The sequence below is a fragment of the Camelina sativa genome, chromosome 11 (assembly GCF_000633955.1).
Source record: "Camelina sativa cultivar DH55 chromosome 11, Cs, whole genome shotgun sequence".
In the NCBI taxonomy this organism is placed as follows: domain Eukaryota; kingdom Viridiplantae; phylum Streptophyta; class Magnoliopsida; order Brassicales; family Brassicaceae; genus Camelina; species Camelina sativa.
Window position 1 is genome coordinate 45,357,417 of NC_025695.1, and position 12,732 is coordinate 45,370,148.

General features: G+C 37.0%; 2 protein-coding genes, 1 long non-coding RNA gene and 1 pseudogene across 6 annotated transcripts in view; 3 read left to right on the forward strand and 1 right to left on the reverse strand.

The window, feature by feature from the left end:
* Positions 1–1,459, forward strand: part of LOC104726546 (dnaJ homolog subfamily B member 8) — a 2,438-nt gene extending 979 nt beyond the window's left edge. Inside the window, exons 2-5 of one of the 2 annotated variants that reach the window (XM_010445419.2) lie at positions 46–211; positions 548–580; positions 714–808; positions 1,165–1,459. In XM_010445419.2, the coding sequence (XP_010443721.1) occupies positions 46–211; positions 548–580; positions 714–808; positions 1,165–1,389 (519 nt within the window). In that variant the 3' untranslated portion in view covers positions 1,390–1,459. The remainder of the gene's footprint in view (positions 1–45; positions 212–547; positions 581–713; positions 809–1,164) is intronic. The other variant, XM_010445420.2, reaches the window with a different exon arrangement.
* LOC104726548 lies at positions 2,077–3,239 on the reverse strand. Of its 2 annotated transcripts, XR_758074.2 has the most exons (3): positions 3,025–3,239; positions 2,819–2,861; positions 2,077–2,349 (listed from the first exon to the last, which is right to left on the reverse strand). It is a non-coding gene; the product is annotated as an uncharacterized LOC104726548 (long non-coding RNA). The 2 variants fall into 2 exon arrangements; XR_002034066.1 differs by lacking the exon at positions 2,077–2,349 and having other exon boundaries at positions 2,815–2,861; positions 3,025–3,238.
* Positions 3,301–8,464, forward strand: LOC104726556 (receptor-like protein kinase At5g59670). Of its 2 annotated transcripts, none has more exons than XM_010445434.2 (14): positions 3,301–3,608; positions 4,323–4,462; positions 4,563–5,100; positions 5,348–5,823; positions 5,939–6,086; positions 6,171–6,242; positions 6,347–6,418; positions 6,488–6,556; positions 6,654–6,817; positions 6,952–7,181; positions 7,289–7,415; positions 7,505–7,570; positions 7,670–7,859; positions 7,953–8,464. In XM_010445434.2, the coding sequence occupies exons 2-14, from the start codon at positions 4,381–4,383 to the stop codon at positions 8,350–8,352; spliced, it is 2,634 nt and encodes an 877-aa protein (XP_010443736.1). In that variant the 5' UTR covers positions 3,301–3,608; positions 4,323–4,380; the 3' UTR covers positions 8,353–8,464. The 2 variants fall into 2 exon arrangements, with proteins under 2 accessions (XP_010443736.1, XP_010443737.1); XM_010445435.2 differs by having other exon boundaries at positions 4,371–4,462.
* The window catches only part of LOC104726555, a 6,310-nt pseudogene continuing 3,547 nt past the window's right edge, over positions 9,970–12,732 (forward strand).

The window sequence follows — 12,732 nt, forward strand, 5'->3', positions numbered from 1 at the left end:
GGAAGAAGAGTGTAGTTCATCCTCTGGGTGTTTTTGGTGTTATAGGCAAATGCGCAAGAGAAGTTTTTGAAAATAAAGCATGCATACACTACCCTGATAAACTCTGACTCACGGCGGAAGTATGGACCAGAGAGTAGTCGTGCTTCATACTCGACGGGTCAAACAAGTCGTAAAAGCAACAGTCAAGTCGAGGAAGATTTCTATGGACTTGGTAAAACCCTAACCCCCTGAAAGCACCATATATTTATAACTGAATCACGATCATATCAGGGTCCGTTTGTGTAATATGGGAAACTGACTCTTTGAAGCCTAATGCTAAACTTTGAACACCATGTAGAAGCATTGACAAAGGGTTTCGAACACCAATGCTAAATAGGGCTTGTGAAAATGTTCACAGTGTTTGATAACTTAATGTGAATGCTAGGTTTCTTTTAGTGACTGTATTTAGAAGTGTGGTCGGTGCGCTCTCTAATGTGTTGTCATCTTTTGGGGGGTTAGGTTGATTGAGGTCAGTGTGATCTTATGCACAACACACTTTATTATGCAGGTGAATTCGTGAGGGACGTTCAAATAACAGTCGGTAGAGTCAACCTGTGAAATCTATCTTCTTTCTGTCATTAGATTGGTTTTTTCATGTCTAAAGATTTTAAGCACAGAACATTGCGTAATTGTCGTTAGTCACTCATTTAGAGGCTCACATTTTGTGGTGACAGGGGATTTCTTCAAAGATCTTCAAGAAGAGTATAATAATTGGGAAGCTAGTGCATCCTCACAAGGAAAACCAAAAAGTCTTTGGGAAGAACTAGGGGTAAGCCCGATAATATCAAAATGAGTCCTTGATGTGTGTCAAATATGAGCTTACACTTGAAATTGTCATGAATTAATCTGCTTGTTTTTTCAGTAGACTTTGTTACTTAAAACTTCAATAGACTTTTTGGTAGTGAGGGTCAATCCAAAAAATCCATAGAACAAACAGAGTCTATACTAACCTGTTTCTCTGATTTGGTTTTCGTTATTTCTATATGGTAATGACTAAACTGAGAATGTTTTTTGCTGGGAACTTTGTTCTTCCATCAAGGAATTTACAGAATCGGTTCTGATTATTAAGATACTAAAACCATTTTTAGCTCATTTTGATTCTCATGTTTGGTTATCTTCTCTTAGGAAATTGGGGAAGAGTTTGTGGAGTTTCTTGAGAAAGAACTTAACATAACCGACGAAGACAATGAAGGATCAAGCAAAAACGGACAAAAATTTGATTTTGAAGAAGGCTCCTCCACGGAGAAATCGTCAGGGAACAATAATAGCACAAAGAACAGTATAGAAGACAATATTGATGAGATCGAAGCAACTCTTGCTCAATTGAAGAAAGATCTTGGCTTGCAATAATCCCAAATAGTTTTCTTAGTTGGGTTGATACTCTGATGTTTCTTTCTATCAGTGAAATATTTTAATCCTACATGTTGTAGCAAAGTATATTTCTTAGTATATATTTTTTGAAAGCAAGTATTGTATATCTCATAGCATATTATTTCATGAATGCAAATTATTTCATTCATGCACATTATTACGGTTTGGTATAGAAGCTCATGCCTTTGTCGCCATCTCTTGCGTAGGACCTCCTCCTGGAAACAACATTGCCTGCGGCCATCTTGGACTCGATTCATGATCCACATGTTTTCAGTATTCGATCTTGGAGTCAATTTGTTAGCTTAGTAATGCGGTCCAATATATGCCTAAAATTCATGGTTTTATGGTTGATTGATTACTCAACTCTTGTGATAAAATTTGACTTTAATGATGGTAAACATAGCCAAAATTTAATTGAAACAAACCAACACAACATTGCCACAATCGTGAATCTCCGGGCTCATAATCCAGTTTTAATGAAACCTATGGTTCGACCAAAACAAGTATCCAAATCTCGGTAGAACAGAAATTGGTGATGGGGACGGGTTTTTTTCAAGTGAATCAGGAGTTAACATTATGACTACAAAACAAATAAGACTAGGGTAGAGAAAAATATGAGCAGCTAGGGTTCAAAAGCTTGTTGGTGGATAAGATCATTCAACTGGATGCTTACTTAACCATATACTCTTATTAGGGGAACACAAAGAGAAGGAAGAGATCCATATCAAACATATAAGGAAATAATCGGATCAACCAAGTAGAATTTGCACTGTTCAAGAGTAGTGAAAACACAAAGAAAAGGAAAAGAAGAGAGTTTTATAGTGTCTAAAATTCTCTCTTTCATGTTATTAGGCAGGTCTGACAGCCGAAGCACTCACTGTAGTTTCCATAAGAACGGGTCGCCGTCTCAGCCTCGAACAATTCACGACAGTAGATCACCTGAAATTTCAAAACAAATCATGAGAGAATGGTTAAGTCTAAGTCTTATGGATCCTATGAAATCCTAAATCAAGGATTACAAAAATGAGGTGGGATAGTACACGTATGGCTCATAATGCATCAAGTATTACCATATTCACAGAACTAAAATGGATCAAGAAACAGATGCGGACAAATCAAACATTACACATTGAGATTTGGGATAAACGCTAGTCAAATGCATTTCATTTCATACGAACATCTTTTGTATAGGTTTATTGGATAAAGCCAGATACCAAATCATGAATCACGATTGATGAAAATTACAAAACATACCAAACAATTCTAAGAAATTTGAACGAAATGCAAAAAAATCTTCATGTGATTCAATCAACAGATGCAGAGAAAACCATACAAAATGTAAAACGAAAATTGAAAACATCGAAAAATCTGAAATTGGATAGATTGATCGAAAGATGGAAGGCATTACCGCCTGTGTTGTTGGACAAACTTGGAGTTCTTGGCGTCTTCCTCTGCAAACGAATCAATACATTTTCATGAATTAGGGTTTCAACAACCAAGGATCCAACAATCACTCACAATCCAAAATACATCAATATATCACGATCCGATTAATCAATTGAAGATGAGCTCTTTCATTTCCGATAAAGATCGGTCAGATCTGAAGAGACATACCAGTGAATCCAGCCGTGAGCTTGGTGATGAGGACGCCGGTGACTGCGAATCCAGTGAGAAACGGCCAACAACGTTTCCATTCTCTCTTGAAGAACACTGGCCACGGATCAAACAACCTCATCTCTCTTTCTCTCTTAGGTCTTCTCTCAAAGTTTGGTTTCTGGTGAGTCGGGGGGACTGCTTCGCGTAGACAGAGGTGAAAGTGACGACAGATGATGACTGATAGGTTGATTTGATAATGGATCCGTGAATTCGTTTTGTATAATGGGCCCAAAAATATCCATCTCTGGCCCAAAACTATTATTTTTTTGCATCCTTTGTAAACGTTGCGTTTGAAACGCGACACTACTGCGACTGCGTTCCCAGCACTCCAAAATCGTCTATCGCGTTCTCAAATCGCCGATGATAAGGTCTCATCGTCATCGCCGTCCTTCTCGCGGCGGAAGATTTCTCTGCCGTATATGGCCGATTTATCGTCGGAGATTCGTCACATTCTTCCTCCTCACAGTGATTATTGGGCCGGTCGAATCCGGCTGAAAGTGACGGGTCTCTCAAAATTCTCTCAAGAGCCATGGCCGGAAGAGGTGATTCTAAGTTAATGATATGACTGAAAAAATTGCAACTTTATTTATTTGGGGTTCTGATTTTTGATATATCTGATAATAGCATGACGTCTATGTTCTGGAATTTGTTTGTTTATGTTGACTCAATGAAGTTTTGATAATTGTGAATCCTCTCTGCTTTAATACTGAATGTGTGTTGTTGACTCATGAAGTGCCATGTCGTGAATGTTAAATGGGATGATTATAGAAAGTATGGCTCAAAAGAGATCATATTATTGCTTATCGTGCTTTTTGGTCTGCTCCACATTTCCCGTTAATAAGTTCATGATAGTGAATGATGTTGCAAGTTGCAACTTTGTTGTCCTCTTACCCCGCATTCTCTCCCTTGGTGAAGCTGCATTAGCTAGAAAACACAGTTTCATTTGCATCATTGTCTCGACTAAGTCTTTCTTTTAGTGTATGATTTGGGTTTGCTTATTTTTTTTTTTTTGCTTACTCTTCTTCTTGCATGGTGAAAACTCATGAACTTTTTCAAATTCTTTTTCTTAGTGTGCGATCTGGGTTTCCGTGTTTATTTTTCTATTTTTTCTTCCATAGCTTAGCCAATGGTTTTCTCTATTTAACCCTCATCTTCTTCCCTTGATGAAGAAACACATTTACTCATTTTCACCATTAAATTGACTTAGTCTTTCTTTCTTCTAGTAGTCTTACTTCTTTGTTGTTTATCTTCAACAGCATAGCCAGCCTTTAATGGTTTCTTGATTTTTTTCGTTGGGAGTTTAGTAAGAGAAACATGGAGAGTTGTTTTTGGCTTTTGTTGGTGCTGATAACTTTGGCCATCATCATTCATATTGTTCAAGCTCAAGACCAAAAAGGTATCAGATTAATTTCTTATTTCTTCTATATAGATCCATGATCCATGCGTTCAAACATTTTGATTCTCAGAAGTAAACCGGTTTTAATGTTCACCAACAGGGTTCATCAGTTTGGATTGCGGACTACCCGACGATCAGATGTCTCCTTATAAAATGAAAGGTACTGAACTGTGGTTCTCTTCGGACAAAGAGTTCATACAGAGCGGAAAAACTGGCCGAGTCCGAGAAAATCCTAACGGTTACGCGGAGCCATACTTGACGATGAGATATTTCCCAGAGGGAAGACGGAACTGCTACAATCTGAGTGTGGACAAGGGGCGTAAATATTTGATCAAGGCTTACTTTCTATATGGAAATTATGATGGCCTGTACACTAACCCGGTGTTTGATCTTTATCTTGGACCGAATCTATGGGACACGATAGATTTAGAAACACTAGTGAATGGTACAGCGGAAGAGATCTTACACATCCCAACATCAAACTCGTTGCAGATATGTCTTGTTAAGACTGGGAATACTTCACCGGTTATAACAGCTTTGGAATTACGGCCAATGGGAAAAAAATCTTATATTACTAAGTCTGGTTCCCTTGATTTTTTCTTTCGGAGATATCATAGCGACTCAAGAGTTCCGCTACGGTAAGACCACTTTAATTGACTCTATCACTTCTGCTCTATTTTATTCTGTTCTTTTTTGTTTGTCTCTCTTTTTCTTTTATATATCTTTTCATGTCTTTTGCGCGCTTGTGTGGTTTTGCACTTTCAACACAAGGAACCTCGACGCTAAAAAATATAGAAGAAACAATGAAAATTTCCATACATTTAATATAGTTCATCTTATGTATTTACCTATTCTACTTCTTAACAATATTGTTATCACCCCCAGGCGGAGGACCGATGTCTATGACCGCAGATGGTATCCGTTCTTCATGAGGGAATGGACACAGATTTACACTGACCTAGAAGTGAGCAATTCCAATGATTATGTTCCACCGCAAGGTGCGCTGAAAAGTGCTGCCACGCCTACTAATACCAGAGACCCACTGACAATTAAATGGAGTTCAGCAAATCCTAGTGACCAATATTACTTGTACGCACACTTTGCTGAGATTCAAGACTTGCAGGCAAATGAAACCAGAGAATTCAACATCCTATTGAACGGACAACATTATTCTGGACCGGTTATTCCTAAGAAGCTTGATGTAACTACTATCGATAATGTGAATCCGAAAACATGCCAAGGAGGGGAATGCAGTTTCCAGCTAATAAGAACAAAAAGATCAACTCTTCCACCTCTACTTAATGCTTTTGAAGTCTACAAAGTTATTCGATTTCCGCAGTCCGAAACGGATGAAAATGACGGTATGTGACTTTCTTTTCCAGGTTATGCATTTAAGGTCTGTTCTTTTTGATGTTATTAAAGAAATAAGTCATAAAGACAATGAGTACCAATAATATCAAAACCTTTTTATGTCAGTGGATGCTATAAAAGACATCGCATCAAGCTATGGATTGAGTAAAATCACCTGGCAGGGTGATCCATGCGTCCCTCAACAGCTTATGTGGGACGGATTAAACTGCAACAACACGGATATGTCGTCTACGCCACCAAGAATAACGTCTTTGTAAGTAGTAAGTTTAGTAGTACATGCGCACTCTTCAAGATTTGTTAGTAAAGTCACTAACACTTTGAATGTACATGTCACTAGAAACTTGTCTTCAAGTGGTTTAACTGGAACCATAGCAGCTGCCATTCAAAGTCTTACAAAACTAGAAAAACTGTAAGTATTAACATTGTTAATCAGTAGCCAGAAATTGCTATTATATGGATGGGAATACATTTGATTAACAGTCATGTCTTAAAATTCTCTCTTGCTAACATTAGGGACTTGTCGAATAATAACTTGACTGGAGTTGTGCCGGAGTTTTTAGGCAACATGGAATCTTTGTCGGTCATGTAAGCTTCACTCAACATTTATTTTATTGCTTTACAAGTCCCAACTCATATCATAATCGTTTTGCACAGAAACTTAAGCGGTAACAATCTTAATGGTTCAATTCCTCAAGCTCTTCATAAGAAAGGACTAGAGCTATCGTAAGAATTTTTCTACAGATCTTTTAAAATGTTTTCAAATATTATTTACGACCCTTTCGTGCGTCTTATACTTTGAACAACTCTTGTCTTATCCTAGTGTTGATGGGAACCCAATGCTTTGTCTCTCTGATTCATGTAAAGAAGCACCGAAGAAGAAAGTTCTTGTGCCAATTGTTGCATCAGCTGCTTTTGCAGCCATTGTCATTGTTGTACTAATTTGTTTTCTTGTATTCGGAAAGAAAAAGAAAACGATTCTACAAGGTATTTGCAAGAGACATCAAATAAGAATAGATATAAAATCTTCTGCAGCCATTGTCATTGTTGCTCCATCTCACTGAAACAAGTGATGAAAATATAAAACAATATGATAGCATTCTTATTCTGATGTATTACAGGTCTAGACCTGCCACCGAGGACGTCAACAGTGGAAGTTACTTTTGCTAATAAGAACAGGAGAAGGTATACATACTCAGAGGTCATCCAAATGACTAATAACTTCCAAAGAGTTTTAGGTAAAGGAGGGTTCGGCATGGTGTACCACGGTACTGTAAATGGTTCTGAACAAGTGGCGGTTAAAGTACTTTCTAAATCTTCAACTCAAGGCTATAAGGAGTTCAAAACAGAGGTATTTATAGTTCTGTAATCTTACCAACTAAACTATTATCTGTTTTTAGCTATAACAAAGATCATGGATTTCATTATTTTCTTGACTTCGGTTTAATCTTATTTTAGGTTGATCTTCTTCTGAGAGTGCACCATACAAATTTGGTGAGCCTGGTTGGGTATTGCTATGAAGGAGATCAATTGGCTCTCATTTATGAGTTTCTGCCCAATGGAGACTTAAAACACCACTTGTCAGGTGATATATTTTTTTTGTTATCTCACGTGTAGCATTAACTCAAGAAACTCGGAGATTTCGAATGGATCTAATGATCTTATTATATACAGGAAAAGGAGGCAGATCTATCATCAACTGGAGTACTCGACTACTAATAGCTTTGGATGCATCATTAGGTCTGTACTTTAGTTAAAATTCGTAGGGTAAGATATCAATTTAATTGGTTATATAATGAATCAATTAATTAATATTGATGATGACTCTCTATTGCATAGGATTGGAGTACTTACATGTTGGATGCAAACCGCCAATGGTTCACAGAGATATCAAAACTGCCAACTTATTGCTGGACGAGAATTTTAAAGCCAAACTAGCTGATTTTGGGCTCTCAAGATCTTTCCAAGGTGGAGGCGAAGCTCAGAATTCGACGGTGATTGCTGGTACTCCTGGATACGTTGATCCCGAGTAAGTCTTTTCATAAACACTTGTCCTGAAACTTTCTCTATTATTTCAGAGGATGGTTAAAGAGTATATATATACCATGTTGCTTTCTTGCAGATATAACCATTCAGGTAGATTGGCTGAGAAGAGTGATGTCTACAGTTTCGGGATCGTGTTATTGGAGATGATCACAAACCAACCCGTGATCAATCAAACCACTGAAAATTCTCACATAACACAATGGGTTGGCTTTATGGTTAACCGAGGTGATATAATTGATATCATGGATCCAAACCTTGGCAATGATTACGACGTTAATTCAGTTTGGAGAGCTCTTGAGCTGGCAATGTCATGCGCGAATCCTGTTTCCTCAAAACGACCATCCATGTCTAAGGTTATTCAAGAGCTAAAAGAGTGTATTGTGTGTGAAAACTCCGGGATACATAACAATCGAGGCTTGGAACCTCAAGAAATGAACGTTAGCTTTGATACTACAGTGGTTCCCATCGCAAGATAGTTCTGAGTGTCGTCAAGTACTAAACCACTTGCATACATATTAAGCAAAAATTTGTAAACTAGCTAGTCATATATATAAAAGTAGAGTTCTGATCTCTCCTTATTGGTGGATTGATATTAAATGGGTTTCTAAATTTATTGCACCACATCTTCGTCTTAACTGTTTCCCTTAAATGGGTCAACAATTCTCTTTATTACACCCCTTAAATATACGAAATTTATTCCCATAGAAACGACATTTACAAAATGTTTATTTTCCCTTAAATTTATTCCCATATCTATTGTTTCCCTTAAATTAATGACACACGCTTTGCTCCACGATCTCCTTAAATGCTATGCAATCGTAACTCATCAATTCCCATATAAACGAAATTAACACCAAATCATATATTCAAAAAACGATATGCTCCGTGATCCTCTTTATTACACCACGCGATCTCCTTAAAAGTTAAGAAACCGTAAGCCATTAATTTCCATATAAACAAAATCAACACTATAAATTATAAATTAAATCCTAGATTCCTAAAATCCAAAATCGGCTCATTCTATATATGATTCAACTTTCCATACTAATAGCCTCCATTACCAATTATGAGTATTACTCTGTTGAAAGACCTTTAACCAAGACATGTTCCTCAAATCGTATGTGGCCGTCTTCTACGTAAATGACATACAAAAGCTTTCCATCAAAATGGTAAGATTATCAGCCTAGATTTTCTTCTACTTGATAAACAGGTATTCAACTTCCATATATTTATATACATCCTTGATCCTTCTACCTTGATTCAAGTTTCAATACCCTAATACCGAGTTTACCGCTTCAGGGATGACCTTCACGAGGGGAGCATCTACAATATTTCTGAATTTCAAGTGGATAATAGCTATCCACAATACAAACGAACTCATCCTTACGTTATTAAGTTCTTGGATGGAATCATCCTTACATCCATAGAAGGAAACACAGCCGTGATTCCACATGAGATGTTTAGGTTTCGCCAACAAAACGAATTGTGGACTCTTGCTGGAACTAATCAACATTTATCTGGTAGTTATCTCTCAATATTTATGTTCTTGCATGGCTTTAAAACTCATGGTAAGAGTGTAATTTTATATTTTGTTAGATTTCTCTTATATTCATATGATTTTATAAGAAATATATTTAATTGATACTTCAAAATTAATTTTGGAATTTGGTTATTAAATGTTTTAGGTAAATTTTGAATATTAAATTAAATTTTATTTTTACCATTAACAATATTTTTTAAAGAAGTGGTATATTTTGATATTGTATGATTTGAATAAATAAAGTGTATTATTGAAATTTAGGATTTTTTTGGATATATATGTATTTTTGGGGAGAATTTCAAAAATACATCTTTTTCAATACTACTTTTCAGAAATGTCATTTTAAAAAACTTTATTAAAAAATCTTCTCAGAAAATTCTCATAGTTTTATAATTATTACATAAACTAACAATTAACATAACTAATACAGCATATACACCGGATATTACCTAGTTACGTTAAAGTGTGTAGTTCTGCTTTTATCGATCATTAGTCTAAAATATATTTTCCGCTCTTTTGGTTTCTTTGCTTTGACCATTTCTTCTCTACAATTTGTGTTTGTTTGCGTTTCGTAAAAATATAACGCAACGCGACGTTTGTGTTAACCAAAAAAAAAAAAATAATGACCGTTGCGTTTCAAACGCAAACGCAACGCGACACAACTACGACTGCGTTACCAGCACTCCAAAAACGAGAATCGCGTTCTCAATTCATTGCTACGCCGATGAAGAGGCCTCATCGTCATCGCCGTCCTTCTCGCGGCGGAAGGTTTCTCTGCTGTATATGGCCGATTTATCGCCGGAGATTCGCCACATTCGTCCTCCTCACAGTGATTATTGGGCCGGTCGACGCCGGCTGAAAGAGATGGGTCTCTCAAAATTCTCTCAAGAGTCATGGCCGGAAGAGGTGATTCTTCTAAGTTTATGATACGACTCAAAAATTGCAACTTTATTTATATATATTTATATGGGTTCTGTTTTTAGATTTATCTGATAATGGCGTCTTTGTTCTGAAATTGATTTGTTCATGTTGACTCACTTCACTATAGATATTGTAATCAGCTTTGATAATTGTGAATCCTCTGCTCTGTAATTCGAAGCTGTTCTTGTCGATGAAGACGCCAAAATTGGCCTTCAATACAAGTCAATGACCACTGAAAAGTCAAATCTCTTGCTCTCTCTCTCTTTGTGACTGTAAAACCTGTGATTGACACATTCTCTTGAAGACACACAAGTTTGCCTATTTTCTGACCAAGAAAAACTGTAATTAGATGTATTCTTGAGGCCAATTCCCTAACCAAGTTCGTAATCCTGATGTTGCAATAGAAAACACATTTACTCATTCGTTTCATTGACTTCTTTTTTTTTTTTTGAAAATTTCAAAACTCAGGACATCTTGCCATGTTGCCAGAGGCTAAGGCTTGGCTTGTTTCTTGTGTTTAATCTATTTATACGCTGTTTCACTCAAACTCGGGCATTAGTAATGTTTTGATATCTAAAAGGTATGGATATGGATATGAATAGTCCTTCTTGGCCTTTGCTGCTTTTATTAGGAGCTTTTGCCATTATTCGTAGTGTTGGAGCTCAGGATCAACTAGGTATCCACATCTTACTGGTTTATATGTATATATGCATCTACTTCTCCTTAATGTTTCGACTCTCAGTCATGTCTGTACCTGATATTGCTTTTGATTTTTTCTTCACTCTCTTACCAGGGTTTATCAGTTTGGATTGTGGGTTACCTGTGAGTGAACCGTCTTCTTATATTGAGTCAGTAACCGGACTACGGTTTTCGTCTGATGCTGAATTCATCCAGACTGGTAAAACTAGTAAAATCCAGGCCAGTATGGAGAATGACTACCTGAAGCCGTACACGAGGCTGAGATATTTTCCAGATGGGAAAAGGAACTGCTATAGTCTGAGTGTTGACAAGGGTAGGAAATATTTGATCAGGGCTGGTTTCATTTATGGGAATTACGATGGCCTTAACTCCGACCCTATATTTGATCTGCATCTAGGACCTAATTTGTGGGCAACTATAGATTTGCAAAAGTTTGTGAATGGTACAATAGAGGAGATCCTTCACACTCCGACATCAAACTCATTGCAGGTTTGTCTTGTTAAGAATGGGACAACTACACCCTTGATCTCAGCCTTGGAATTACGGCCATTGGGAAATAATTCTTCTTATAAGACAGAGTCGGGTTCTCTAAATCTTCTTGTTCGGATGTATCTCAACAAGACAGATGGCTTTCTACGGTAAGTGTTTTTTTTATTTAACTGTGGTGAAGTCTATATTCCTATGTATACTTTGTTTTTAACATTCCTTTTCTTGTCCAAGGCTAATACAACCTTTGTTCAACTTAGGTATCCGGACGATATTTATGATCGCAGATGGCATAATTATTTTTTAACGGGGTGGGCCCAAATTTTCACCTCTCTTGAAGTGAGCAATGACAACAGTAATTATAATCCACCAAAAAAGGCTTTTGTAACGGCTGCCACACCTTCCAATGCTAGCGCGCCATTGACAATCAGCTGGACACCTGATAGTCCTGCTGACCAATATTACTTGTACAGCCACTTCGCTGAGATACAAGATTTGCAGAGTAACGGTACCAGGGAATTTGACATATTATGGGATGGAGTTGTTGTTACCGAAGCTTTCATCCCTGCAAAGTTAGTGACAGATACTATTTATAATACTTCTCCAGAGACGTGCAAAGAAGGAAAATGCAGTTACCAGCTAATAAAAACGTCAAGATCTACTCTGCCTCCTCTACTTAACGCTCTTGAGATCTACACAGTTATCCAATTTACACAATCGGAAACAAATGAAAATGACGGTATGTTACTAATCTTCATTGTTTAGCAGATAAGGTCTGTTTTAAAAACTATAGAAAATCAATTTCACCTGTCAATCCTCACATCATTGAACTTTACACCAGTGGTTGCTGTTAAAAATATCAAAGCTGCCTATGGATTGACTAGAATCAAGTGGCAAGGAGATCCGTGCGTTCCTCAAAAGTATGTGTGGGACGGGTTGAACTGTAGCAACACAGATATCTCTATACCTCCAAGAATAACTTCCTTGTAAGTCGTATGATGACACACACACACACATATACACTTTTCTCTTCAAGATACGTTACTAATACTGACAATGCTTTGAATCACTAGAAACTTGTCTTCAAGTGGATTAACTGGAACCATAGCGGCCGCTATTCAAAACCTTACAAAGCTCGAAAAACTGTAAGTATATCCGTTGTATATAGTGTGGTTTTGTCAATGGAGGAAGTAAACCTATTGACCTTTAC